The sequence below is a fragment of the Rhinolophus sinicus genome, linkage group LG07 (genome assembly GCF_036562045.2).
Source record: "Rhinolophus sinicus isolate RSC01 linkage group LG07, ASM3656204v1, whole genome shotgun sequence".
NCBI lineage: Eukaryota > Metazoa > Chordata > Mammalia > Chiroptera > Rhinolophidae > Rhinolophus > Rhinolophus sinicus.
The window spans coordinates 123,476,763-123,503,420 of NC_133757.1; the positions used below are offsets into that span (position 1 = coordinate 123,476,763).

The 26,658-nt window shown below is 40.7% G+C and overlaps 2 protein-coding genes and 1 long non-coding RNA gene across 3 annotated transcripts in view; 1 reads left to right on the top strand and 2 right to left on the bottom strand.

Annotated features, from left to right (window-relative positions):
* The window catches only part of FGF2 (fibroblast growth factor 2), a 50,208-nt gene extending 41,051 nt beyond the window's left edge, over positions 1-9,157 (bottom strand). Inside the window, exon 1 of the mRNA XM_074338547.1 lies at positions 8,586-9,157. Within this exon, the coding sequence (XP_074194648.1) occupies positions 8,586-8,763 (178 nt within the window). The 5' untranslated portion in view covers positions 8,764-9,157. The remainder of the gene's footprint in view (positions 1-8,585) is intronic.
* Positions 9,158-9,768: 611 nt separating this feature from the next.
* LOC141572836 (uncharacterized) lies at positions 9,769-12,405 on the top strand. The gene is made up of 2 exons (XR_012498329.1): positions 9,769-10,528; positions 12,112-12,405. It is a non-coding gene; the product is annotated as an uncharacterized LOC141572836 (long non-coding RNA).
* Positions 12,406-16,376: 3,971 nt separating this feature from the next.
* Positions 16,377-26,658, bottom strand: part of BBS12 (Bardet-Biedl syndrome 12) — a 50,630-nt gene continuing 40,348 nt past the window's right edge. The window contains exons 9-10 of the transcript XR_012498229.1: positions 23,047-23,653; positions 16,377-18,629 (exon numbers count right to left, since the gene is read on the bottom strand). The gene's annotated coding sequence lies outside the window, so the exon portion shown is untranslated. The remainder of the gene's footprint in view (positions 18,630-23,046; positions 23,654-26,658) is intronic.

Genomic DNA, 26,658 nt, shown 5'->3' on the forward strand with positions numbered 1-26,658 from the left:
GAATTTCATTCATTCATTCCTTCAATATTCAGTAAATACCAAGGCCCTAGGAATACAGTAGTCCTTCCCCTACTTGCAAGGGACAGGGTCTGTGCCCGTCACTATGGCAGTCTCCCCAGGGGTCCAGCCACGGCTGGACAGATCCCGTGACTCCTTCATGGCTTTAATAATCTCCCTCCAAAATTATCTGCCTCTCTTTTCTGACCCTGTAACAGCTAAAGTGTTGCTGCAATTCATTATTTTTTAACCCAACACGTGCTGTCTACGTCTTCTGTATAAATTAGGATCCTCTGTGAAACTAGTTAGCAAGATTGTCCTCCCAATTTCACTTGCGTTATATTCCCATTACTAAATTATTGAGTTTTTTGAGTAATGCATAACTATCAGTATGCAATAAGAACTTCTAAAACTTAGGAATACACTCAAAATAGAATATTTCTCTTTTCACATAATTTTTTGACACATGCATTACCCCAAAGAAAATAAGGAATTAAGGTTAATCAATCTTATTAATCTAAATTGGACTCAGAGAAAGGCCCTCCAAACTTCTGTTTCTAATAAGATGAAAAGTAACAAAAGAAAACCAACCACACAAAATGCAAGACGATACCATCCCAGAATCAGAATTTTCAAAATGAGAGGGATCTTCCTCTTTTGAGTCCCCATCCAGTTCAAGCAGTCATCTAGCCAGTGAGTAAATGACACTCCCACAACATACACAAACACACACACACACACCATCTTCAAATGAGCCAAGGCTAGAAATAGCTATGAGGAGAAAGGTCAAATGACACAGGAGAATCAAAAAACAATCTAGGCAAGAAAAAGTAACTATATATATATATATATATAGTTTTTATATATATATTTGTGTATATATATACATATATGTATATATGTATAAACACATACATACACATATATATGTGTATATATATTTATATATATACACACACACATACATACACATATATATGATTTACAGCAGGTGTTAGATTAAAAGATATACACTATTAGGTAGTAGAGAGATTAATTTTGTTTCTAATTCAAAACAAAGACTGTACATCAAGTAATATATTTCAAAAAATAATTCTCTAAACGGGGGTATTATTTGATTCTGTTCCTCTCTTCCTTTCCTATTTATGTAATGACCACCTAAAAACATACGAATTGTTTTCTGTTTGCAAAATGATTCAGTTTAGAAAGGAGTAGAGCGAATCTGGTCATTCGGCAATTTCTCCCACCCACCCTTGCAGACATCACATCACAAAGACTATGACTCACTTTGTCACATAATTTCTGTCCTTTTAAAGAGTTTTCAGATTGTTGTGATGAATACTGGCTGGCTCATAAATCTGAATGAATTTTAGGGTGAAACGATTGGTGCCACTTCCTTACAGCCAAAAAGGATACTCACTGCGCTCCCAGACAGCTCTGAATCCTAATTTATCAAATGATTCACTGGCTTTAGACTTGAGAGAGAGATTTAAAGTGTCTGATTCAAGTATGAATTCTTCGATCTGCTTTCCTTAATGAGAGCACAATAGCAAGTTCTGCAATTGGCTAGAAATATTGATATGTTATTCAATAGCTGAAAAGGAAACCTTCCACAATAAAAAGTAATCCTCACAAATGATTATGTTTTAGCTTTATTGCTTCCAGGGGTCTCCAGAAAGAACTACAGTGATGCTATATGCAGTATATCCATTTTCCATGCCTCATACTGAAGTATTTATGCTTACTTATTTAAAGTTCTAACTCACTCGACAACTATAGATTGAACCTCTTCACAGGCCTCAGCCTGTTGTTCATTCAGCAATGAATGAGGCTGTGACAGTGTATCTATCCCTCACACCATGAGAGACAGTGCTGACACACATAGGACACCGGAGAGAGACTAGAAACGATGTGCTGAAGGAACAGAGGTCACAGAAAGGAGGGGAGAGGGCCCAAACCAGGGCCCTGGGGAATCTGAAAGCAAAAGACCAAAGGAGGGAGAGCCCAGAAGAAAAGACAGCTGGGTAGGTGAGAGGAGAATGAGGTTGATGTGGTGTAGCAGAAGCCATGAAATTCTCAAGAAGACAGATGCAGGCAATAGTGTCAAATGTGAGAAGCAAGGTAACAAGCTGGACAAGGCCACGTGATGGAACTGGAAGGCTGCTGGGGCCCAAATGACTGAAATAGAACACTGAGGGCAGAATCCAGAGTTAAAAAGAGAAAAGGAGATGAAGTAGAAAAGAGGACAGATTCTGGGATATCGGCCACGAAGGGATGGACGAACAAACGATGCACAGCGTACCTGAGGAGCTGAACGTCACACAGTACGTGATACGACTCTTAAATGCTTTGGAAAGAAAACAGAATTCTTAATGAGAGTTTCAAACTATCCTGAAAAAACGATTCATCTTTCTGTAACACTATGAAACGCCAATACCCTAAGAAATGCCAATAGCCAGCCTCTAAGATCTCCAAATATACCCTGGTTACACATAACCATCTTCATTAAGACTGACCAGTGTCTCAATGTCCGTGCTGCTACAAGAGAACAATAAACCTCGACCAAGCTTCAGATAGTACATGGCCCAGGCGTAGTCATTCCACAGGAAGGCCCACGCAGAATGTTTCATCATCGGCTGACATTTAGTGAGTACTCCCTGAGTAACAGGTACAAGCCTTTTATGATGTTGTTTATACGGAGAAGTCATGGTTCCCACCTTCATGTGCCAGCACCTTCTCTCAGAATAATCCACTCACAGAATCTTAGCCAGATCACAACCACTCTATACAAATTCCCTTTGAGAAAATACTTCTTTCTTGACTAATTTGAGTGGTTGGCTAATTATAAATTTTAACTGTAAATTAATGGATAGCTCAACTATAAATTAAACCAGAAAAATTTCTTTCAATAGTTCAATTATACCCGGGACATAACACTTAATATTCACATACCTCCTCTTCATTTTTTTTTTTTTTTTAATCTCCAGAATATCTTGAAAATCAGTGAAACTTTTGTTTCAGAAGTCTATGGGATAATTCAATTTAGAGGGGAAGTAAGTAGCCGTTTGCAAATACAAATACAGACATTCTCACCACACACACACACACACACACACACACACACAGGATTTCTGTAAATGAATGAGTAAGCATTAAGGATACATTGATCAACTCAAAAGTCACCGTGTGCAGGAAGAGCGACAGAGGACAATTGGGATGAGACATAAATTAAACACTGAATATTGGCTGTCTGTTGCCTCCAGGTCCTCCAAATTTCCTCAAACTAAAAATATCCCACAGGCATTTAGAAGGAACTGGTCTGGCTTCTAAGAACCACAGTCTACACTCAGTGGGTGAGGTTCCCTGGGAGTGACCATTTTCCTTTCAGCCCTCACCTCAGTTCCTGTGGTTTAGAGGGAGAGTTTGAGAGCAAAAGAGAATGCTCTAGTTAATGGAACAATAGACACAACAGGGGACACTGAAAGTCCTGGTGCCACCACTACACTTCCTAACAGTACAACGAAAATTCTACACTGAAAACTGTTACCCCAAATTATTTTCCAGACTACCGAGCATTAAATATTAGGAGAACCGACAACATGTAAATGAAATACAAGACCAGATCCCTGATTTCAGAGTGCAGAAAATGGTAAGCTCAATCTCAAAACAGAATGAAATATACTTTTTGGACAGACTATGGTAGTGAATGCGGTTTGCGCCCGAATGTGTTGGTTTGCCTGCTCTAGAATAGACTCTTCTAGGCCAGCCTCCTCGCAGATGTGTGCTACAGGACAAAGGGGCCCAAGCAGGGTGTGTGGAAAATCAGCACACACTGGAATTGGAAACACAAGCAAAGGCCATGGCACATGTGTAGTTACCATCCTGTCGTGCCGGCACCTTGTGGTTAGAAAATAATGGTTCTAATAATGTGAGACCTTAAATCGCCTTTTTCCGTATCGTTGATGGTGATTTCTGAGAATCAACGTGGAGATGAATAGAATCAATTTTATAATTATATTGTATAAAGGATGGTTCTTGTTTTGATTATTACATCTGTAACACTTTATTTTCAAATTAAAATCATGGCCATCCATTTAAAGTGGCATCATAAATCAAAATGAGAATACTTAGAACCTGGTTGTTACGCCACAGTTAAAGTCTAATTACACCATGGCCACTCCATAAATACAGCGAGAGACCTCAGGGCATGTCACAAGGGGATATTGCTTTTTCTAGGCTGAAGTCACTTGGCATCAAACTCATCTTTAAAGGCTCCTTAGGTGTGGTAATATCTATGACTCATGAATTGTCCTTTCATTGCTGTACTGATTCCATGATTTCCACAACTAAATGAGCTACGAGATTCTTACTTCATTTGTTTACTGAACACACAGTGTACTACAGTAAACATGTTCATTAGGGCAAGTTAGTGTGATCCACTCCCCAGATATTACCCCAGAAAAGGTAGGGGGAGAGCACCTGGTGTCATTAAATCAATAGTTCCGTTTACATAAAGGAAGAGGTGGCTTTATCCAATCCCCCAGGAATACAGCCAGAGGCGACCTATATCCTTACTAGAGGTGAACTAGTGAGAATTCCTCAGAGGGGCTGGCTATGTCAGTAGACAGCTGGCTAGGTCCTCTGAAACGGAGGACCTAAATTGGGGACCCAGAGGGTGTGGCCTCATTCAGACGATCAAAGAGGAAATCAATTGGCAGGTGAACCTCAAATCAGTTCCTTTCCTGAACCTCAATATCCTTTTCCACAAAAATGAGATCAGTGAACTAGAAGCGTCCCTTTGAATTTCATAAGCCCGAGTTTTTGTGATTGGGTGGCATCGGATATGTGCCGTGGCACAGGGCAGGGCAGCAGACCGACCAGGACCCATCCCTGCTCCTGGGCACTGGGCAGGTCCCTCGGCCTCTCCAAGTCTCAGCGTCCATGGGGGCATGGAAACAGAGGAGGGCAATAGGCGGTCACCTCCTGGCAGAAGCCCAAGGGTATATCTGGCACTTCCAACCACCTTGATTTTCCCCTAAGTAAGAGCATCTGGAGCCAATTTCATGCTCCAGTGTACACAAGCGGCACGCATCTCACTTACCGTACTCCACCAATGCGTCCGCACTGCTCGGGACAGCATGTTCTCTCTTCTGCATGTCTTTACACGGTTCGCCACTGTACAGCGTACCCTTAATTTTACACATTCCGCGGACGTCTGGAAGAGGCCTACCAAAATATCCAGGATGCCCAGATAGGTGTGCAACACGCACACTGGACAGGCACAGACCGTCACCACACCTGCTTTCATCACGACACACGTGTCAAATGAAGGTTCACCCAGGACTCAGAGAAAGTGCAGGGGAACGGGCCCTGGGAGTGAACAACTCAAGTGAACACCCAGGACTGAAGCTAAGGTGACCTGCAGTCACACTGAGCAGTTGGACGCCTGCTGTTCAGTCGTGTCGGCCTTCGTCTCCTCTCACGTCCACCTCTGTTCTCCCTGCTCTGGCTCCCATTTAGTACCGGAGCCACACACCCCCACACACCTCGCCAGCACCCCACATTTATGCCAGCCTTCAAAGCATCCCTCCCTAAACTCTGGTCCTTTGGGTCAGCTTTTGGAGAAGAAACCACAATTTAATTCACACTAAATGTTAAAATCTGGTAGTGGCTGAACTCTTCCTTTCAGAGGTATTTGCATTTTAGAAGACATCTGGACAGAAAGTGTCAATGCCAAAGGATTCGATCTCCAGGGACAGGTATTCAGGTCAAGTGGACAAAACAGTTTGAGGACTGGGGCCATGCGTTCTTCAACTTTTCAAATAGGTCTAGACATCGGAGCCATAATTCAGTGGGAAGCTGAGGCAACCATTAATTCTGCTCTTCTCCGTGTTTGCTGGGAATCGAGATGTGGTGGAGAGGATGTTATGTCCTGTCCACACTCATTGTTTTCTTATATCTTTCCCATCAGTCTCCTCCTAGTTTGGTCAACTATGGGCACACCTTCGCCATCTCAGAAAAATATACAGTACTTAAACGTAAGTCCAGGTTGGGCTATACAGAAGTGGTCTAGATTCATCATGTTTAGGCCTGATAAAAAGTGACTTTGAAAAATCAGTACTCTCCACAAGTCTGGATGAGTACTCTCCTCTTCACTTTATCATCTTGTCTATAGCTAGTTATCAGTTTGATGCGGTTTCTCAACCTTAGCACTGTTCACATTTGGGGTGATCTTGCTGGGGGACTAGGGAGGTGCCCTGTGCATTGCAGGGTGTCCATCAGCCTCCCTGGCCGCTATCTACTAGATGCCAGTAGCACCCTTCGGGGTATGACAACCAAAAATGTCTCCAGACATTGCCAAATGTTTTGGGGGTGGGGAACCACCCCCGTTTGAGAACCACTGAGGTAAAATAAGATTACAAAAATGACAGCCCAATCCACTGTTGGGAAGAAAAAGCTAACAGTAGTTTTTACGAGAGTGGTAATGTGGTATGCAATGCAGAAGTACCCTCACTCGCTAGCCCCTACAGGTTTACTCTGCAGGAAATAGAGTATCAAAGGCTTTGAAAAAAAAAAACTGATTCAGCAACTAATAAAGTGTCTGAGAAAATTAAAGGGTACTACGGGGTAGCCCCAATGGGCACCCGATCTGGAGGAGAGTTCTTCTGTCTTCTAGTCATAGAATATGCTTTTCTATTATGAACAGTTTGTGCTGCTGGAAAAAAACAAAACTAACTGGGACATACACGCACCTTCCCTCATCAGTTGAGCTGGCCTAGCAGACAATGGCGGCGGAACAGCCTTCAAACACACAGAGATAATCTGGTGACAGCTATTCAAGATACCAAAATAGAGAAATAGCACTAACCCATATATTGGCTTACATGCATCTTTTCAGTTTTAATATACTATGTAAGTGACTGATAACATTTTTAAACTACGGCAGTCCTGAAAAAAATTAAAGACCTGCATCTTTTGCTTGTTGCTATTTTGGAATCAATAAAGACCCAACTACTACAAAAGCACATTTCCCAGTTCTTTTTCAACTCAGGTTTGGTGGCAGAGCTTTCTCTGCTTCCTCCTCCTCATCCCCAAGTGAAGACACTCATTAGTTTCATAAGATAAAGACATACCCGCAGGGGAATGAGTCGCAGGCCCCCGGGCACCTTTGCTCAGGCAAATGGGGGATCAGAGTCTTCATCTGAAACCCCAGAAGGAGGGAACGCCAGAACACACAGCTTTTAAAACCGTGTGTTTACCTACACTTACAGGATGACAGTTAAAATATCTCCTGATCCTTTTTGATTTCAAATCCCAACAGTGTATGTCAACCAGCCCATTTCATGCCTCTTTGCTCTGGAGGAGTGGGTGATGCACGGTCAGGTCAGCATCACCTGGGAACTCGTTGGAAACGCCAATGACAGGCCCCACTCCAGACTTAAGGGAGAAAGGGCTCTGCAACGAGTTGTAACAAATGCTCCAGGCGATTCCCATGCAGCCTAACGTTTGACAACCAATGATTTCAGCCGTGTTAGTTCTCTAACCTCAAAGGGACAGTTTTACACAAAAGTGTAGACTGGTAAACGAAATCCTCTGCGCACTTTATGTAAATTTTCACCTGATCTTCAAATCTGATTCAAGCTACATGTTTTCCCCATTTCAGGGAGGAGGACACCGGCTCAAGGTTCCAAAGCTAATTACTGCAGGTGTTTTTACTACTGAAACAAGGATTTGGCGCATTTTATTCACAAAGTCCGTATTTTTTGCTTTTCCAGCTTTCGGCAATTCCGGAAAAAATAAGTATCCTTATTTCTGTAAGTATCCCAACAAATGGGATGGGTGAGAGCAGTGTGTCAGCTGCTCAGGTCCTATCAAACAGGTATTTAAAGGCGCGATTCTGGGAAGGTGTTCTTCCAATAAAGAACGTAATTTGGCGGTGTCCCCTAGGTCTCGGTCCGCGAGACTGCGCTCGTGCGACAGACAAGGGGTCGAAAATTCGAGGGGGTGTGCACCTCCTCGCCGCAGGTATCCCCGATGCTACAGGCTGTCGGCGCGAAGGGAGCTCGCCGCGCGGCCTGCGGCTCCGCACCCACCGGAGGGGTTTACCGGGGAAAGTGGCACCCACAAAGCCCGTGGGAGCACCAACCCGACACCGCAGCGCGGGGAGGAGGAGACCAGCGGTGAACCTGAAACCGCCAAGGGCCGCGCAGAAAGAAACCGCAGTCCCATTGGGTCGGAGTGAAGAGAAGGAAGGAGCAAGGAGGCTGGAATGGAGCGGAGGGGAGCACCCCCAGGAGATGGAAACGGGGTGGGGACGGAGGCTGGAATGGATGAGGGGGGAACTCCAGGTGATGGAAGTGGGGTGGAGAGGAGGCAGGAATGGAGGGAGGGGAATCCCAGGAGATGGAAACGGGGTGGGGAGGGAGGCAGGAATGGAGGGAGGGGGGACCCCAGGAGATGGCAGTGGGGTGGGGCGGAAGCAGGAATGGAGGGAGGGGGGACCCCAGGAGATGGCAGTGGGGTGGGGCGGAAGCAGGAATGGAGGGAGGGGGACCCCAGGAGATGGCAGTGGGTGGGCCAGAACTCACTGTGAGGGTCGCTCTTCTCCCGGACCCCGTCCACTCGGCCGTCGGGGTGAATGCGCAGGAAGAAGCCGCCGTTTTTGCAGTACAGCCGCTTGGGGTCCTTGAAGTGGCCGGGAGGGAAGGCGCCGCTGCCACCGTCGTCTGGCAAGGCGGGCAGCGTGGTGATGCTCCCGGCGGCCATGGCCCCACCGGGACCCTGCCGGGGTCCCCGCGCTCCTGCAGCCGCGCGGGGAGCCGCTGCTCCCCGGCCTCGGCCCCGGCCTCCGACCTGCTCCGGGACGCGGCCCCGGCCCCGGCCCCCCAGCCTCCCACCCGGCGGCGCGCGGCCGCGTCCGCTGGCCCCCAGCCTTGCGCCGCTCGGCCCTGCACTCTCCGCGGGCCCTGGAGCGCAGGGAGCCGGGCGGCCCGGGAGCGGGGGTTTGGGGCTCGGAGTCTCCGCGGTCGCCACTCTCGAGAGGGCTGCCTCCCGACGCTGCAGCGCCCGGGATCCGATCGCAGCCGCGGGCAGCGCGTCCGCAGGTCTGGCACTGCCGGACCACGGCGTCACATCTTCTACATCCCCACCCCGACACCCACCCGCCCGCCCCCCACGCGCCGCTCTCCGCCCTCCCGGCGCGCCGCCCCCAGCCCGCTCCGCGCTGTCGGGGCCCGGCGCTCTGACCGCAGCACGCAAGCGCGCGAGTCGGGTCCCCGGGGGCCCAGGAGCGGCGCGGGGCGGGGAATGCGGGGGGCGCGCCGCGGAGCGACTGCCGAGGCCTCCGCGGCTCTTGGGGCTCGACCCGGCTGGCTCCCCTGAAGTCGGCCCGGCCCGGCCTCGCGCCACCCCGACCATGTTTAGTCTTTCTCGGCACTGCGGAGCCTTGCTGTGCAGCCAGCCGTGACTCAACTTTTAAAAGTTTGAATGCAACTTGCTCCCCCATTTTTTTTCCGTGCCAGCGTTTCAAATCGGAGAAACTATGTCCACCCCCCAAAAAGTAGAGGAATCAGAAGCGAGGGGGATTCTGTGTCGAAATAGGTTTTGGACATCGCTAATCACCAAAAGAGCGGGGGACGCGCTGGGCAAACTGATAAAATTGATAGCAAGGCTGACGTCACTTACCTCCAAAAGGAGAGAAAGAGGCCAGAGGAGGGGAGCCGGCTGGATGGCGAAGAGGAAAGGGGTTTTGTTTTGTTTTGTTTTGTTTTAACCAACCTAACTGGAATTAGACAACGTGGGAAAATGAAGATGCCTCAAGTCCTTATCGTGACAGATACATGTTCCTGTCTTATTCCTAACGGGTGGCACTAGCTCTAGCGAAATTGTCAGGCATTTCTTGGCGAGGGCAGTGTGAAAATCCTGAACTACAAAATTGAATTGCACTTTGGTAGTTTTCAATAGTAACAGGCACTACAGATTAGCAAAATATTCATCCAGAAACCTTCATCTACTGAGCACCTACTGTGTGCAAAGCATTTCGGTATGTGCAGTGGGAGATGCCTAGTGAGCTGGGGTTTTCTGGCACAGGGAAGGAGACTTGACCTGAGCATGAACAACACAAATACCAGTAGCGTGTCAAGGCCACAGAGAAGTGAGATGAACAGACATGTCAGACAAGGAAGGGTAAGTCAAGTTGGGGGCAGGCAGGAGTTAGGGAAAGCTTCTAGGAAGAGGTAAAAATATAGAAATTCCTCTACTTAGAAACATGTTTCGTTTCAAAAGGTCATCCATAAGTGCATTTGTTCATAAGTCTGCAGAGGGATAGCTCTAGATGCATTTCTAGGATGTTAGGAGTAAGAGTTTCTAGGATTAGATGGGAGTAAGACGCATTTTTAGGATTCTTTGCAGCTTTAAACCCAGGCATACTCCTCTCTGGGCTGGTGTCTGTTCTCTGACACCTCTCTCTAAAATGGACAGGATTTATCTGCATTGAAAATCTATTAAGACAGATGCCTTCCAGGTGATTTCTGTAAGTATCCCAACAAATGCTATGACTACTGTAGCACTTGACAAATAGAGTAAAGAAATAAAGTGGAGTCACTATAGCAAGTTGCTAAATTACTAAAATCAAGTAGGTTGAAGCATGAAGAATTGATTCTATTCTTGTTTTAAGTAGCTTGTGAACTTAACCTTTTGAGCTTTCCAGTCCTGTGTCATTAAACCTCCAAACAACCCTCTGATTACCCCTGAAGGACTAAGGAAAGAATGTTCATGCATCCAGGCCACCTGACACTCATTATCCAGACCACTAGCCATCTAGAGGAACCATCTCAATAGTCAGAGGCTAAGAATGAAGGGCTGATTCTTCTCAAGACTGTACTTTTTATTATAAGAACGCTTACCTTGTCTTCTTTGGAACACTCTGGGTATTGGCTAGTTGTGTTTCTGGTTTGTAAACCCTAAGACCCTTGGATAAGTCTTTATCATTTATTTCTAGCCACAGCCTCCAGACTTTTTTTGAGTTTGTTCGACACAATCATCAGGTTGCCACTACCTTGAAATAAAGCAGATTTGAATAAGCCTTTAACTCTGCATCACAGAAATGGGAGTATTCCAAGAGCAAAGGGATAACAGCTAAGTCAAAATGCTTTTTAACAATTGTATCCAGAAATTTTGGTAACAGCTACAAGCAGTTAAGTAATGTGTATGCTAATGGCTCCCAGATCTTGTGGAACTGCATTCATGTACAATAACCCCTTGTTTCCTAGTTCCTTCCAAAAACAGGAGTGAGAACATCACAGGAAATAGTTAATTCAGGTCTAGGAATCTAGGTATCCAAAGCAAAGAGTGTTAATTCCAAGAAGACATCATTAAGATAGTTGTCTCAAGTTCCTACCCAGCCCCCTCCCAACACAGACACACTATTCTTAGATGCAATCAACTTGCTCTCAGATGAACCAGGAGCACTCAAATTACTTACATTCTCAATTTACCCAATTATGAGGATAAATATAAAAATAAAGATAATTTTGAAAGATAGAACCAATAGGAGAATTTTGAAAGATGATGGATACAAAACTTGTTATTTTAAAAAACACAGGTTCCAGTGAAAACTATTTAGAAACTATAAAGGGAAGAAGTATTTGCCCCCTCAGTACCAGATAAATTACTTTGCAATTAATAAGAATTGTTCATAATCTAAATAATGAAAAGGACAACGATTTAATGAGAACCTTAAAAAACCCTCAAATGTTCCTAGATGGATGCATATAGTAAAATAACAATGTAAAATTCTTCTAACCATATTTTAAAAAATTTAAACAATACTAGTTTAAATTCTAGCACAATTTTAAAAACTATACAATGATATCATAGAATTCATTTGGATAAATAAACATGAGAATAGCAAATTCATCTTTTTGTTTTTTAATTGTAGGGAAAACTGTGAAAAACTTAAACGGACAAAAATATCTTCAATGGAAAATTAGGCACTGTCTAGCTTATCTGATTCTTTGGGGTCTCTGTCCCTTTCATTGTCTTTGAGCAACTTTACAATTCTTTTAAGTTGTAGATAACTGTCATGGACTGAATTGTGTTCCCCCAAATTCCTAGGTTGCAGCTCTGATCTTCAGTGTGACTGCATCTGGTAAGGGGCCTTTTGAGGGAATGAAGGTCAATGAGCTCATCAGGTGGGGTCCTAATCCAATGGGATCGGTGTGCTTACAAAAAGAGGAAAGACACCAGGTGTGTGCACACAGAGAAAAGGCCAGGTGAGGACACAGCAAGAAGACTGCCATTTTCAAGTCAAGGAAAGAGGTCTCACCAGAAACCAACCATGCCAGGACCTTGATCTTGGACTTCCAGCCTCCAGAACTGTGAGAAAATAAATTTCTGTTGTTTAAACCACTCAGTCTATGATGTTTTGTCATGGCAGCCCGAGCCGACTAATATAATAACCAATAACATGCAGATGAATTACGTCCAGTGGAAGGAGACTGATTCCCTGCTGTGATGGTTACTTCTCTGTGTCAATTTGACTGGGCTAATGGATGTCCACATAGCTGATAAAACATGATTTCTGAGTGTGTGTATGAGGGCGTTTCCAGAAGAGGTGGCATTTGAATCAGTCAACCGAGTAAAGATTCGTTCTCACCAATGCTGGTGGGCATCATCCAATCCACTGAGGGCCTGAACAACACGAAACAGTGCAGAAAGGATGAATTCTCTCTATCTTCTTGAGCTGGAATATCCATTTTCTCTTGCCCTCAGACATCAAAATTCCTAGTTTTCAGGTCTTTGGACTCCAGGATTTAGACCAGCAGCCTCTTGATTCTCAGGTTTTCAAACTCAGAATAAGTTAAACCACCAGCTTTTCTGGTCCCCCAGCTTGCGGATGACATACTGTGGGACTTCTCAGCCTCCATGACCACGTGAGCCATTCCTATAATAAATCTCATCTATATATCTATATCCTTATCCATATCCGTATCTATGTCTATCTTACTGGTTCTTTTCTCTGGAGGACTCTGATTAATGTACCTCTTCTCCTTATGGAATAAGCCAGTTTTGCAGCTATTTATAAATTCATTTCAGCATTCCATCTGCCTTGATACATGTGACTCATTGAATTCTTTCAAACCAGTTGTCACATCTTACTGGTTTCCTGATTAATTAAAGAGATAATATAAACTCTATATATTTATGAGATATAAATTTTTCATATTCACCTTCTGTCTGCATGAGAGACATGATTTTACCTTTTAAATAATAAAGAGTAATGAGGAGAAACTTGCCCTTTCAGATGTTAAAAGGTATTATAAACTTGTTATGTATAAAACATTGTGGAACTGATGCAATGATTGAGGGATCAATGCAAGGGTTACATTTTCAGACGTATCTGACCTGACTAATAAGCTACCACCAAAACAATGTTTTAAAAATTTTAATATCACTAGTAATCAAAAATGCATGTAAAGTCATAAAAACTCCCCCAAAATAAGAACCCAGCACCAAATGGCTTCACTGGAGAATCCTAGCAAATGTTTAGTGAATTAATACCACTCCTTCAGAAATTCCTCCAAAAAAATTGGAAAAGGAGGTAACACTTCCTGAGTCATTGCTGAGGCTAGTATTACACTGACATCAAAACCAAAGACATCACGAGAATATAAACCTATAGACCGGTATCTCTTATGAATATAGATGCAAAAATTCTCAGCAAATTACTATCAAACACAATATAGCAACATGTAAAAGAGATTATACATTATGTCCAAGTGGGATTTATTCCAGGAATGCAAGGTCAGTTAAGCACAGGAAAATCAGTCAATGTAAAACACCATATTAATAGCAGAAAGGGTAAAAAGACACATGATCATCCCAATGGACATTTCAAAAGTGTTTGACAAAATCAACACCCTTTCATGATAAAAAAAAACACCCAACAATCTAGCAATAGAAGAAAAGTTCCTCAACTTGATGAATGTCATTTATAAATAAAAAAAAAATCCACAGCTAACATAATACTTAAAATGGTGAAAAAAACTGAAAACTTTCCTCCTACGATCAAGTACAAAACAGGGATGTTTGTTCTCCCCACTTCTACTTAACATTATAGTGGAGGTTCTAGAAAGGACAGCCGGGCAAGAAATGAAATAAGGCATCCAGGATACCTCAGCTGCAAAGGAAGAAGCAGAACTAGCTCTATTTGCTGATAACACAATTTATATATAGAAAACTCTAAAGAACAGATACACAACTATCAGGGCTAATAAATGACTTTAGCAAGGTGGCAAGATACAAGATCAACATATTAAAATTAGTTATATTTCTTTACACTAGCAAAGAACAATTCAAAAATGAAATTAAGAAAATTCCATTTACGATAGCATCGAAAATAAAATATTTAGGAATAAACTTAACAAAAAACTTCAAGATTTGTATACTGAAAATTACAAAACATTGAAAGATTAAAGAAGAGGTAAATAAAGGGGAAGGCATCCACATTCATGGATTGGAAGACTTAATATTGTTAAGATGGTACTCTTCAAATTGGTCTATAGATTCAATGCATTCTCTGTCAAAATTCCAACTTCCTTTTTTGAAGAAATTGACAAGCTGACCCTAAAATTGATAAGGGCATACAAAGGACCCAGAATAGTCAAAACAATCTTGAACAAGAGGAACAGAGCTGATAAACTTGATTTCAAAACTTTCTACAGAGCTACAGTGTACAAGACAGTGTGACATTGGAATAGGATAGACATACTCGTAGATCAATGGAACAGAACTGAGAGTCAAGAAATAAACTATGACATTTATGATTAACTGATTTTAAACAAGGGTGCCAAGACTATTTAATGGGAAAAGAATAGTCTTTCCAACAAATGGTGCTGGAACAACTGGATAGTGACATGAAAAAGAATGAATTTGGATCTCTTCCTCACACCATATAAAAAAACAAACAAATCAACTCCACATAGGTCACAGACTTAAATGTAAGAGCAAAACTATAAAACTCTTAGAAGAAAACACAGGTATAAATCTCTGTGACCTTGAATTGGGCAATGATTTTTTAAATATATGACAGTAAAGACACAAGCAACAAAAGAAAACAGATACACTGTACTTCATCCAAATTAAAAAGTTTTGTGCGTCAAATTACACTATGGACAAAAGAACCCAGAGAATGAGAGAAAATATTTGCAAATCATATATATGATGAGTCTAATCTCCAAAATATATAAAGAACTCTTACAACTCTATAATAAAAAAAACAAAAACACAAAGTACCGAATTTAAAAGTGGGCAAAATATTTGAAGTTTTTTCTCCAAAGAAGCTATAAAAATAGCCAATAAGTACATGAAAAGGGGTATAACACAATTACTCAATTAGGGAAATGTAATTCAAAACCACAATGAGATACCAGTTCACACCCACAAGGATAGCTATCATTTTAAAAACAGAAATAACAAGTGTTGTCAGGATGTAGGATAATTGGAACCGCTATGTATTGCAGGTGGAAATATAAAATGGTGGAGCTGATGTACAATATACTCTGGCAGTTTGGCAGTTCCTCAAAAATTTAAACAGAGAGTCAGCATATGACCTAGCAATCCCATTCCTACATATATAATGCAAAAGAAATGAAAACATATGTTCACATGAAGACATGTTAATGAATGTTCATAAGCATTATTCATAATAGCCAAAAAGTGGAAACAACCCAAATATCATCAACTGATGACTGGATAAACAAAACGTAGTAGAGTATGTTCATTCAATTATTATTTAGCAATACAAAGAAATGAAGTACTGATATATGCTAAAACATGGAAGAACCTTGAAACGTAATGCTAAATCAAAGAAGCCATATAGAAATACCTGCATATTGTATGATTCCATTTACAGAAAATGTCCAGAATAGGTAAAACCATAGAGATACAAAGCAGATCAGCGACTTCCAGGGGCTGGGCGAAGAGGGGAAGGGGGAGAAACTGCTAATGGGTATGTGTTGTATTTTTTTTGCATCGTATTATACACTGTAAAACGGTAAGTTTTATGGTATGTGAATTATAACATAAAAGGTGAAATACGTGCTGAAATAAAAATAAAATTTTTCTCCCGTAAAGTTGAGAGAAAAAAATATTAGGTTGGTGCAAAAGTCATGGTGGTTTTTGTAAGCATTTTTAATCTTTTAAACCGCAATTACTTTTGCACCACCCTAATAAATGATATTACCACCACAAAGTGACCTGGAGACTTCATGAACTTCCAGAGGGGAAAAAAAATTATTGTAGCACTTTGGAAGGGCAGTTTAAAAGTGTGTGTATTGAATCCTTACATTTTGGAAATTAAATACCATTTGAGCCAACAGTTTTGGTGCAAGAAATTTACTCTAAAGGAAAAAAATCACAGATGTATATGTTTAGTAACCTTGGTGTTCATTACAACATTGATTCTAATGATAAAAAATGAGACAGAATATAGATAACTAAAGGTGAAGAAATTAATTTGAAAAAATCACGTTATATTCATACAAACTAATGTGTTCTATGCAGCCACATAGAAAATTTTGTGGGAGAATACAGTAACATGGAGAAATACTTGCAATATATCATTAATTGAAAGCAGCAGCTTACAAAACTATGTAACAGTCTCATTTGGTACATACGCTCCCAAACACATATTAGAGTGACATATGTTACAATGTTAGGGCTGATTACCTTGGATACTCAAATTACTTTTACTTTATAAAAGTAACCTCTGGCTACTCACTATCACATAAAGCTTATTTTCTAATGTTTTATATTGTTTATTTACCTGTTTCCTTATTTATTATCAGTCCCATTACTCCAATAGGATACCAATCCCTCATAAGAGGGATCTTTTGGCCTAAATGTGCCTGTATCCTTGGGCCTAGTGGCACTAAGCAGGGCCTGAACTTTTTTTTTTTAAATGAATGCATGAATTAGTTTCATTTTAAAAAGTTGTTTTTGAAAACTAGACTCTTCATTCACATTATAGTCAATGATTGTAGAACTCTGTTCACTTTTTTTTAATGAAACCGCACAAAACCCATCTCCTTATGAAATCCCACTAAAATGCCCAAATCACTTTCTTCTAAAACCTAGTACATGAAAAATAATTTTATCAGTCCTGAGTCATCATTATGACCCTCAGTGATGGTATGCTCGAGCGAGCCATTCTATTTTATCTCCACAAGAAGTAGTAAAAGGCTCACTGTGTTTACCTTCTATGCCCAGGTTGCAGATTCTGACCTCAGCAGAATAATGGGCTGGGCTTTACGTTCACTTTGTGTACTGGGTTTTTAAAAACAAATAAACAAACAACGAAAACACAAAAGTTCCTGAAATAGCCAAGGCTTGATTATGTTCCATTTGGCAATTTTATTTTTAAAAGTTGTCTTGTCACTCTAAACAGACAGCTAAGCCCAGTCGGTCACTGTTTTCAGATGTCCGTCGGGCTATTAATCAAGTGCCCAGTCTCCTCTCACAGACTCAGTGATTTTGCCTTCCCAAGCTAACCACCAAGTTCAGAAACACTAAAACGCCATGATTCTTTTTCTCCTAAGTTATCCTTGGGGTTTATTTCCCTGAGCACCACTTGACAACCCCAAAGATTTGTCTTTTACCTTTTAAAGACCGGGATGTCAGAAGGAACCAGGTTTATTCATATGTCCCACATTTTGTAATGAACTCAGCACTGTAGTGAGAGTTGAGTGGGAAGGGCTATCGAATCAAAGGAGGAGCTCAGCCTTCCTTCTATCAATTTCATTCAAATAAATTGTTATTAATATGAAATATATTACAAAGATGGCCCTTTACAGAAGGACTTGTTAGTCATTCTATTCTGTGTGATCTGCTCAGATTATAGAGATTCTAATCTTGTTGTCCAGCTGTTCTTATTTCGACATTAGTTTAAAAGGGCATCCTGACCCTCAATTCAAGAAACTTTTTTTTTTTCATGTGCTAAAACTAGGAGAAAAAAACACAAAACCAAACCTGTCATCTTAAAGCAACGTTGCAAGAAGTAGGGACCTGAACTTACCTTTGGGACTGTTTTTTGGTTTTGGGAAGGTGCTGTGAATGAACCCTTCAGTTATAGAAATTTAATGCAAGTCCCCACCCCCAGTGCTACCCTGCGCTCAACAGTCAAAAGATAACTAAATACATAGAGAGAACTTAAATAGCAGTGAGAAAAGACCCACAGGCGAAGGCGTAAGAACAAGTAGTACACAGGAAAGGAAATATGCATGAAATACATAAATATATAATATTCACATAGAGCAATCTTTTAAAATATGTAAATAAAATATAAAACATGTGAGCAAAAGAAATGCAAATTAAACCTAGAATGAGATCTCCTCGTATTGTTCTACTTCCCAGATGGGCACAGTGAAAAAGTTTAATATCTAGCATTAGAGAGGATGAGGAAACAGGGCCTCCCTTTCACTGCTGGCAGAAGGTGAAACTGGCAACACTGTTCGATATTTGAAATGAGCGTACCTTTCAATCCAGCAATTTCTTTTCTAGGACTGTATCCTACAGACATATTCACAAAGATGTATGAACATACATACTTCGGCTTTGTGTGTGGTTGCAAAAGTCTGCAAAGAAGCAGTAAAAATGGTTATCAGGCAAGGCTTATAAAAGAAGTTACAGCAGAGCTTTAATGAGTATTTTTTGAAAGCCTATCATTAACAGACGCAATTCTATAGTGAACTATTGCAGTTTTTTCGTTTTTGTTTTTTAAATGAAGTCAGTCTATATGTACAGCTATGGTAATGCTCTCCAAAAAATATTGAAAAGTGGAAAACAAGTGAAAAATGCAAGGTGCACTACAATGTGTATAGTATGCTTCCATTTTCATGAAGGGAAAACATGCATACACCACAATATATATATATATATATATTTGTAGACAGACTATTTCAGGAATGTACTGTTTTTGTACTATTTGATTTTTTTAACTATATGCATGGACTATTTTTTCCTACTTAAACAACTTATTTTAAAAGATTTGTAGTGAGAAAATATAATAATATGAACTTCCTCATTAAAAACACAAAGTTAAGTGTGGAGGGTCCAGAAAGTAAAGACGTTGTGTGTCGTCGCTGGCTATAGGGCTCCAGGGTCAGCTCTCAGATGGCTTCCGTACTTCCCACCAGAAGAGTGGCTGCAGCTGTATTTTGAGAGGCGATCTCTATAAGTACGCCTTCACCAGGGTCTGCCTCATTCCTCAAAGTTGGACTTTCAGGTATTTTAGTTTTCAGTTCCTTTACGAAAGGTGAAACAAATCCAGACTGAATACGATAGGCCGAGGCCCAGGAGTAGGACCCCCTTGGCCAGCATGGATAGATGTGCATGTTCCCCAAATGTCCACAGGGCACAGTGGGGCTCCCCATTGGGAAGATGTGCCACGACTGTCTCATGCAGCTAAGTCTTATTGTTGCTTTCTTATTTTTAAATCTATCATTTCTTTAAAATGAAGGAATATTTTTTAAGACAAGCTTACGGCTATTTTCCTTGTAAACATTTTTATTGACAAGTTGAATTAGGTTTCTTTTCATTCTTTTTTTATTAGTTTTTAATTAGTGAAGAAGCCCATTAATATAGTATCCTTTTGAAAAATAAATGAAAGCATTACAGATAATGGCGAGGGTATCTTTGGACTCCACCCACCATCCCAGGCACTTCCCTTTTCTCCGCAGATGAAACCATTTTTCTTTGTTTGGGGTGTATCATTTTGAACCTTTCTGTGTGTATTTACATCCATACACATACTCATTGGGAAAAACAGAGTATTGTTTTGTAGGAGTGTGTGTATCTTTACATAATGCCATACACATAAGGTTGTCCTTATGTTGCAGCAACTTGCATTTTCACTCAGTATGTCTAAGAAATGTTTCCACATTAGTTGAGTAAAGAGCTACCCTGTTCTCCTGTTAACCGCTACTGAGTATTCCAGAGAAATACACCCGTACCACTTAACCACTCCCTGACTTACGTCATGTAGGTTGTACACAAGTCTTTGCTGTTACTCACAATGCTGCAGCAACCATCTCCGTACTTGCCTCCATGTGCATATATTAAAGCTCTTCTCCAAAGTTGTTACCTAGTAATGGACTTGCTGGGTCCCTGCTTTTCCCATTTTAAGAGACATTGCCAAGTTCACCTCCAAAGTGACTGCACTGAGTGTATTCCCACCAACAGTACTGACGCCTTCAAAGAGGTGACATCCTTGCCAAAATTTGACCATCATAAAGCTGAGAATGCTAATTACTAACATAGATAAAGCCTTTCGACAAACTGGAAAGGATTAACATGAAACAAGTAAAGTTCTACATCTAAGTTTTTTAAAAAAATAAATCGGGCAAGTATAGCATGGTGGAATTTGGCTTGGAAAAATGTCACGTAGGAAAGATCACATGGAAGTAAACACAATGGCCGAATCCCAAGCCTACAATCCCCATGTGAATCTGGATCTCTCACAGACTACGATCTGAAAATAACGGAGGTCATCTATGCTGGCGTAGGGAACAACAACAACGCGTGGCTGGTAGAAACCAATGGGGTAAATCACTGCCAAACAAGCCAACACAACTGGGCTTCATTAATAGTGCCCAGATGGCAGGACGTTTCAATTCCTCTGAACTCTGATCACATCGGGAACACTCATGTCTTCAGGGAATATTTCAAGACAGGGCAACACTGCGTCCATCATCATGTATTGTGGTCATCAGACAAATTCCCACGTAGCATCAGGTTCTTTTATTCAAAGACTGAGGAGGAGTGCGTCACAGCAGGAAGTCACAGGAACACATTTCCTTCAGGTCTCCAAAGTAATCCAGTAATTATAAACTCTTCCTTTGTTAGCCTTCCTAGAGACAGGACAATGAACCACCGTAGGGTTCTCCCATCTCTACAGTGCTAAGATTTTTTATCTTTCCTTGCAAATACTTCTGTTTTCCCAGAAATGTTCCCAAACATCAGTAACTTTAACCTGACCATATGTGGTCACATAGCAATGCAGACCAGATTTATAACTATTATAAACTCCAACCCACCAAAACTGGCTGATTATTTGTGTTTAGAGGGAAGGAATGAATATTTTTTTCTTTCATCACTGAGACAGCATCAGCTTTGTCCGTAGCCCAAGTTTACTAGATCCTCAGCCAAAACTATGATTTTGTAACTCTTCAGCCAATGACCTCAAGCCTGGCCTACAGCAAACATCCCCTGGGATAAAAAAGGTCATTTAAACACCTCAGCCCCTAGTCACTAGGAGAATACAAAATTTCATCTCAAATTAGTATTCTTTAAGGTCTTCTCACAAAAGTAATACAGAAAGAATGAGTAATGATTTTTTTTTTAAGTTGGAACAGGAGTTGACTGGATTTGAAAATTTCAAATGTTTTCTCAATACTCCTTCTATGATAGGAACATGCATTTCATTAATTTAAACTCTTCAAAACACTATGCTGTCTGAAAAGCTGATGTTATTGTTGTTTTTTACAACTGTATGAATGTTCATCAAGATAAGCACAGAGATGAAAATACTGCTGTAATATCGCCAGCTAGAAATTATCATTGGTAACATTTTGCTAGTACATTAATCCCCCTTATCTTTCAAGACCCTAATGGATGCCTGAAACCATGGATAATACCAACTCCATATATTACATTTTTTCCTATATGTATATACTTATCATAACATTTAATTTATAAATAAGGCACAGTAAGAGATTAACAATAACTAACAATAAAATAGAACAATTATAACAATATACTGCAATAAAAGTTATATGAATGTGGTTTTCTCTCTCGCTCTTTCTGTGATAACCAATCTGATAACCTAGATGGCTACCAAGTGACTAATGGAAGGGTGGCTTATACAGGGTGGATAAGTTGCACAAAGGGGTGATTCACATCTTGGATGGGATGATATAAGATTTCATTACGTTTTCATAATGGTGCAATTTTAAACTTGTACATTGTTTATTTCTGGAATTTTCCATTTAATATTTTAGATGTTGGCTGACCGCGGGTAACTGAAACTGTGGATAAGGAGGGACTCCCATATATTCTTCATAGATAAATGGATAGGATAGAGATATGTGGAGTTTCAATTTGTTTTGTTCTGTTTTTACAAAGTTGGGTCATACTGAACACACTTTCATAACATTATTTTCCACTTACCAGCATATTATAAACATTTCTATGTGTTATTAAATATTTTTCTACAATTTTATTCTTAATGCCATCATATTATTCCATTGCACAGACATACCATCATTTATTTAATCCACTGTCTATAGAAATTTAGGTGTTTCTCACTGTTTAAATAATCTTACTGCTTGATTCTAATTACTTTCTTAGGATTAATTCCTCGATTTTATTTCTTTTTGATTACCCTTTCACAGGACTCACTGCACTTGTAATTATTTATGTAATATCTATAAAGTGATGGAATGTAATTTCCAGTCCTTGATATAGAAGACCCTCAATAAATTCTTTTGATTCAATAGATGAATGGTTTAACATTTTGAGGTACATTTTATCAAGCTGGTTTGAAAAAGCTGTGTCAGTTTACACTTTTTACAAAAGCATGGTGAGAGTCCCTTCTCTCTTTACCTTTAGGTATTGTCTTAAATACAATCTTTGGATAACTTGACATGCCAAAAAAATGGCAGTTCACTTGGTTTAATTTGACTTTTCAAAATTATTATAGACATCGAACACTTTCATGAGTTTCTTGGGCATTTATATTTCTCGTTTTGTGATTTGTTAGACGTAAGTGTGGAAAGTGCCAAGGAACAGTCATTTCAATATTACCTGGAAGGTGCCTAAAACACCAATGTTCAAACGACTTCACAGGCAATAACTTCAGGCTGTAAATATCCAGGATATTGACTTTTAGTCTGGAAGGGAAAGATTCTCACCTCTGCACAGAGGTGGACAAAAAGGCTCCCTATGCTGGGTATTCTGGGGAATAGGAAGGAAATCCCAGTCACGTATACTTACTTTTCAATTGTTCTTTTCTGCTCTCCATGCTCCTCATGCAACATGCATTTTTAAAGGAACCAAATGTAGAATATACAGTGCCCATTTTTCTTGGTCAGTTCTTTTCAGTGCTTGATTTTCATTTTCCTCCTGTTGTATTTGTTTTCCTTCAGGATTTTCTATTCATTTGTCTACCCCATTTCCTGATCCACTTAGAATAAATCCCAGTGTGCCGTCACCTCCACCTCACTGGTATTAAGGACTCTTATTGACATCAATGTGTAGGCTGGAGAAAGTCTCTAATATTTGAGAGGAGCTAGTCATGCAAGTTGTGTGGCCCTGTCTTCACTTCAAGCCAGCAAATTAAAAAATCCCAAACTGCATCACTCATGCAGAGTAAACTGATGCGTATTTCTTTTAGTTTTTGCAGTTGTTGAAGGGTATTGAGTCTCTTGAGAACCTACAATCTACCTCACACCCATAAGTCACAGGTCACGGCTGCTGGTGGGCGGTGACATCAGTGCCCAGGGTCAGCTCACTCTGACGTGTCCAAAAGATGTTCTCGTGTAACCATCAAGCGTTCAGAGAGGAAGCGTACGCTGACACTCCAAGTGTACTTTCAACATCACTGTTAACACATAAAATGAAAAGCGGTGAGAACAGCAATTCGTGACACTGAAACCGAACTCGTTTCTTTCAGGCACAGAAAAAAAGAAAAACTACGAGTCTGTGTTCAAGGCATGGACATTGCACTGTTGAGACAGGCTGTCTGGCACAGGGTATGTCAATAATAAGGCCTATTACCGCCCCCACCCCCTCAGTTGTCTCAGGAAATTCTACCATATTGTCTTGATCCATTAATTCTTTCAACCTCTAAGACCATTTCGCACTTCTTTTTCCTCAAAGTTCCAACCAAGCCCCACTCTTAGTTGACTCCTTGCTTTACTTCTTATTTCACTGAACATAATGGAATCAATCAGAATAGAATTCCCTCAATTTCCAGCCATGAGCTAGCCAGCCTCCCTGACCCCTGCCCTGCCCTCTGCCCAGCTTCACCTCAGCGTCAGGCCACATTTCCTCTCCTTTTTTGTAGAAGGGCTTTCCTCCAGCTTCAGTTTTCCTCCTTTCTAACAGAACCTTCTCATCAGCATAAAAATATGTAGCTCCTTCCCATCCTCAAGAGCCCCTCCCTTCCCTCCACGCCACACCCCTCTCCAGATACCAGCCATTTCCTGCTTCCCTCCAAAATTCCTCAAGCCTTGTCTAATAGTCTGCCTCTTCCACTTCCACCCATTTGTTCCTGTGTTTTAAGCCTTTGATTTCATCTAGTGCTTAAGTAACTGTGTGACAACAGAAGTAACGAAGACGAAAAGGGCTTCACCCACATTCCACGAGCCTAAGACATCGGTTCTTCTTATGTTGCTTGTGCTCCCTTCTGTTTGCTCGTTGGCTAATGTCCTTTTCTGCACTGCTGCAATCATAGGCTAGGAATATTTTGTGTTCTACTCTCCTTGGCTAATGTTATAATTTCCTATCTTTCTCCATGACTTACAGAATTCCTATTTTAAGAATTAAATTTCACCAAGTGGATATGTAGATGATTCATTTCACTCTCCACTGTTTGGGGCCTTTCGATGGCATTTTACCATCGTTACAAATGCTGCTGTGGTCAAGCGTCTCATGCACAGCACTCACCAATGGCCTTTGTGTGAAGTGACTGTTCACAAATACTGTACAGGAATCATTTACAAAGTGGCATAACTGTCCTATGAAATAGTGGCTGGTATTTGCTACAGTAGCCCCCCCACCCCAGTCTGTGGTTTCACTTTAGGTGGTTTCAGTCACCCACCGTCAACCGCAGTTCAAATATTACATGGAAAAATCCAGAAATAATTCATAAGTTTTAAATTGTGCGCCATTCTGAGTAGCGTGATGAAATCTCGGATGATCCAGAGGGCTAGTTCCGTGCTTCTCCCCTTCTTTCCTTGAAATGAAACCTTCAAAACATTTAACTACTCACATCCTCCCTATTGTCCAAATCTTGATTTTGGATGAGCTAATTAGATGACTTCAATCCCACACTATTACCATGTTTTCTCTCACAGAATATCCCTCCTGTTTCAAAATTCTTAACAGAGTATAGTCCCCAGTTAACTATCGTCATTCACTGAAATTTAATTGTAAATATTATAAGATTCATTGCTCATCAATGTTTCCTGAATGTTTCATCTTCCCTATCATGAGACTTGATTCTCTTTCAGTTAGAGAATTTTGTCAGAATGGTCTATGGATATTTCCAGAGCCCTTGCAATGTGTGAAAACTACTTGGCTCTCACATGTGACTGGTAACTTTCCTTCATGTAGGGACATTGCCAATGGTCTGGAAATGGAAATGCAAATTGTCTGTTTCAATCATAACTGCAGATAAGAAATCCGTTACTAGTGGTCTGGTTATCTTCCCTTTGTAAGTTACTGTGAAAGTTCTATTCTTTGTCTGGAAGTGTAAGATTTTCTGCTATGATGCCAAGTGATTTCCTAATTCCATCATTCCTTCCACATTAGGTAGCACATTACTGTAAGGAAAAGCTTTCTCTTCTCCTCATTCATTTGTTTCTGTACATTAGTGTGGACTTAAGGAAGCTTATCTTATTCAATAGGCAATAACCTGGTTCTATGATGATAGTTTTCCCTCTACCTTTCTGAGCTCTTGGCTGAGGCCCCCTGTGATAAAAGACAGATTTAAACAAGGGAAAAACAAGCAGAAGTTTATTAACATGTACACCTCATGTATACATGGGAGATTCCCAGGAAGACTCAATAACTCTCCGGACGGCCCAAGCTTCCACCTTAAATACCATTTTCAGCTAAAGACAGAAGAAAGATGTTAAAGGAGGAAGGGAGAAACCAGTTATGGGAGGGGACCAGGAAATGCACGGTAAAGGGTAAGGTTTGCTATCCAACCCGGGACTTCACTAACAGTGTTCTCTTGTGACTTAGTCATTCACCCCATCCTGGTACTGAGAAGGAGTTACTCACAAATGGAGATTTCCTTTATAAATATAAGTCCCTTACAATAGGGCAACTTCTACTCTGTTTCAGAGCTTCCCCTGTGTCTGCAGTTTCTCAAAATAATCAGCTGAAAATAATCCTTATGCTAAAGATGCATATTTTGGGGTGGCATATTTGACCCCCTTTATAAGAGCTCCTGCATTTTCAATTTGCTTCTATATTCCTTTCTAGGAATGTGTATATGCTCATATTATATATATATATTTAAAATGAAATTATATCGTGTATATATTACCTGCCTTTTTTCAACTGGAAAGTTTGTTTTATATCTCAATGTAGTATATTTTCATCATCATTTTAATGGCTGCATAATATTCCATTATATAGATGTACTATTAAATTATTTAACAAATTACTCATTACTCGACATACAGATTATTTCTAGCTTTTCAACATTATATGAGCCAGGAATTTGGGTTTATAGGTAGACTTGAGTTAAAATTCTTCTTCCATCACTTATTAGCTGTATTACCTTAAAACAAATTCACCTGTTTGAGTCTCAATTTGCTCATCTACAAAATGGGGAAAATAGTAGAATCTCAGGTGTTTTTTTTTCTTTTTTTT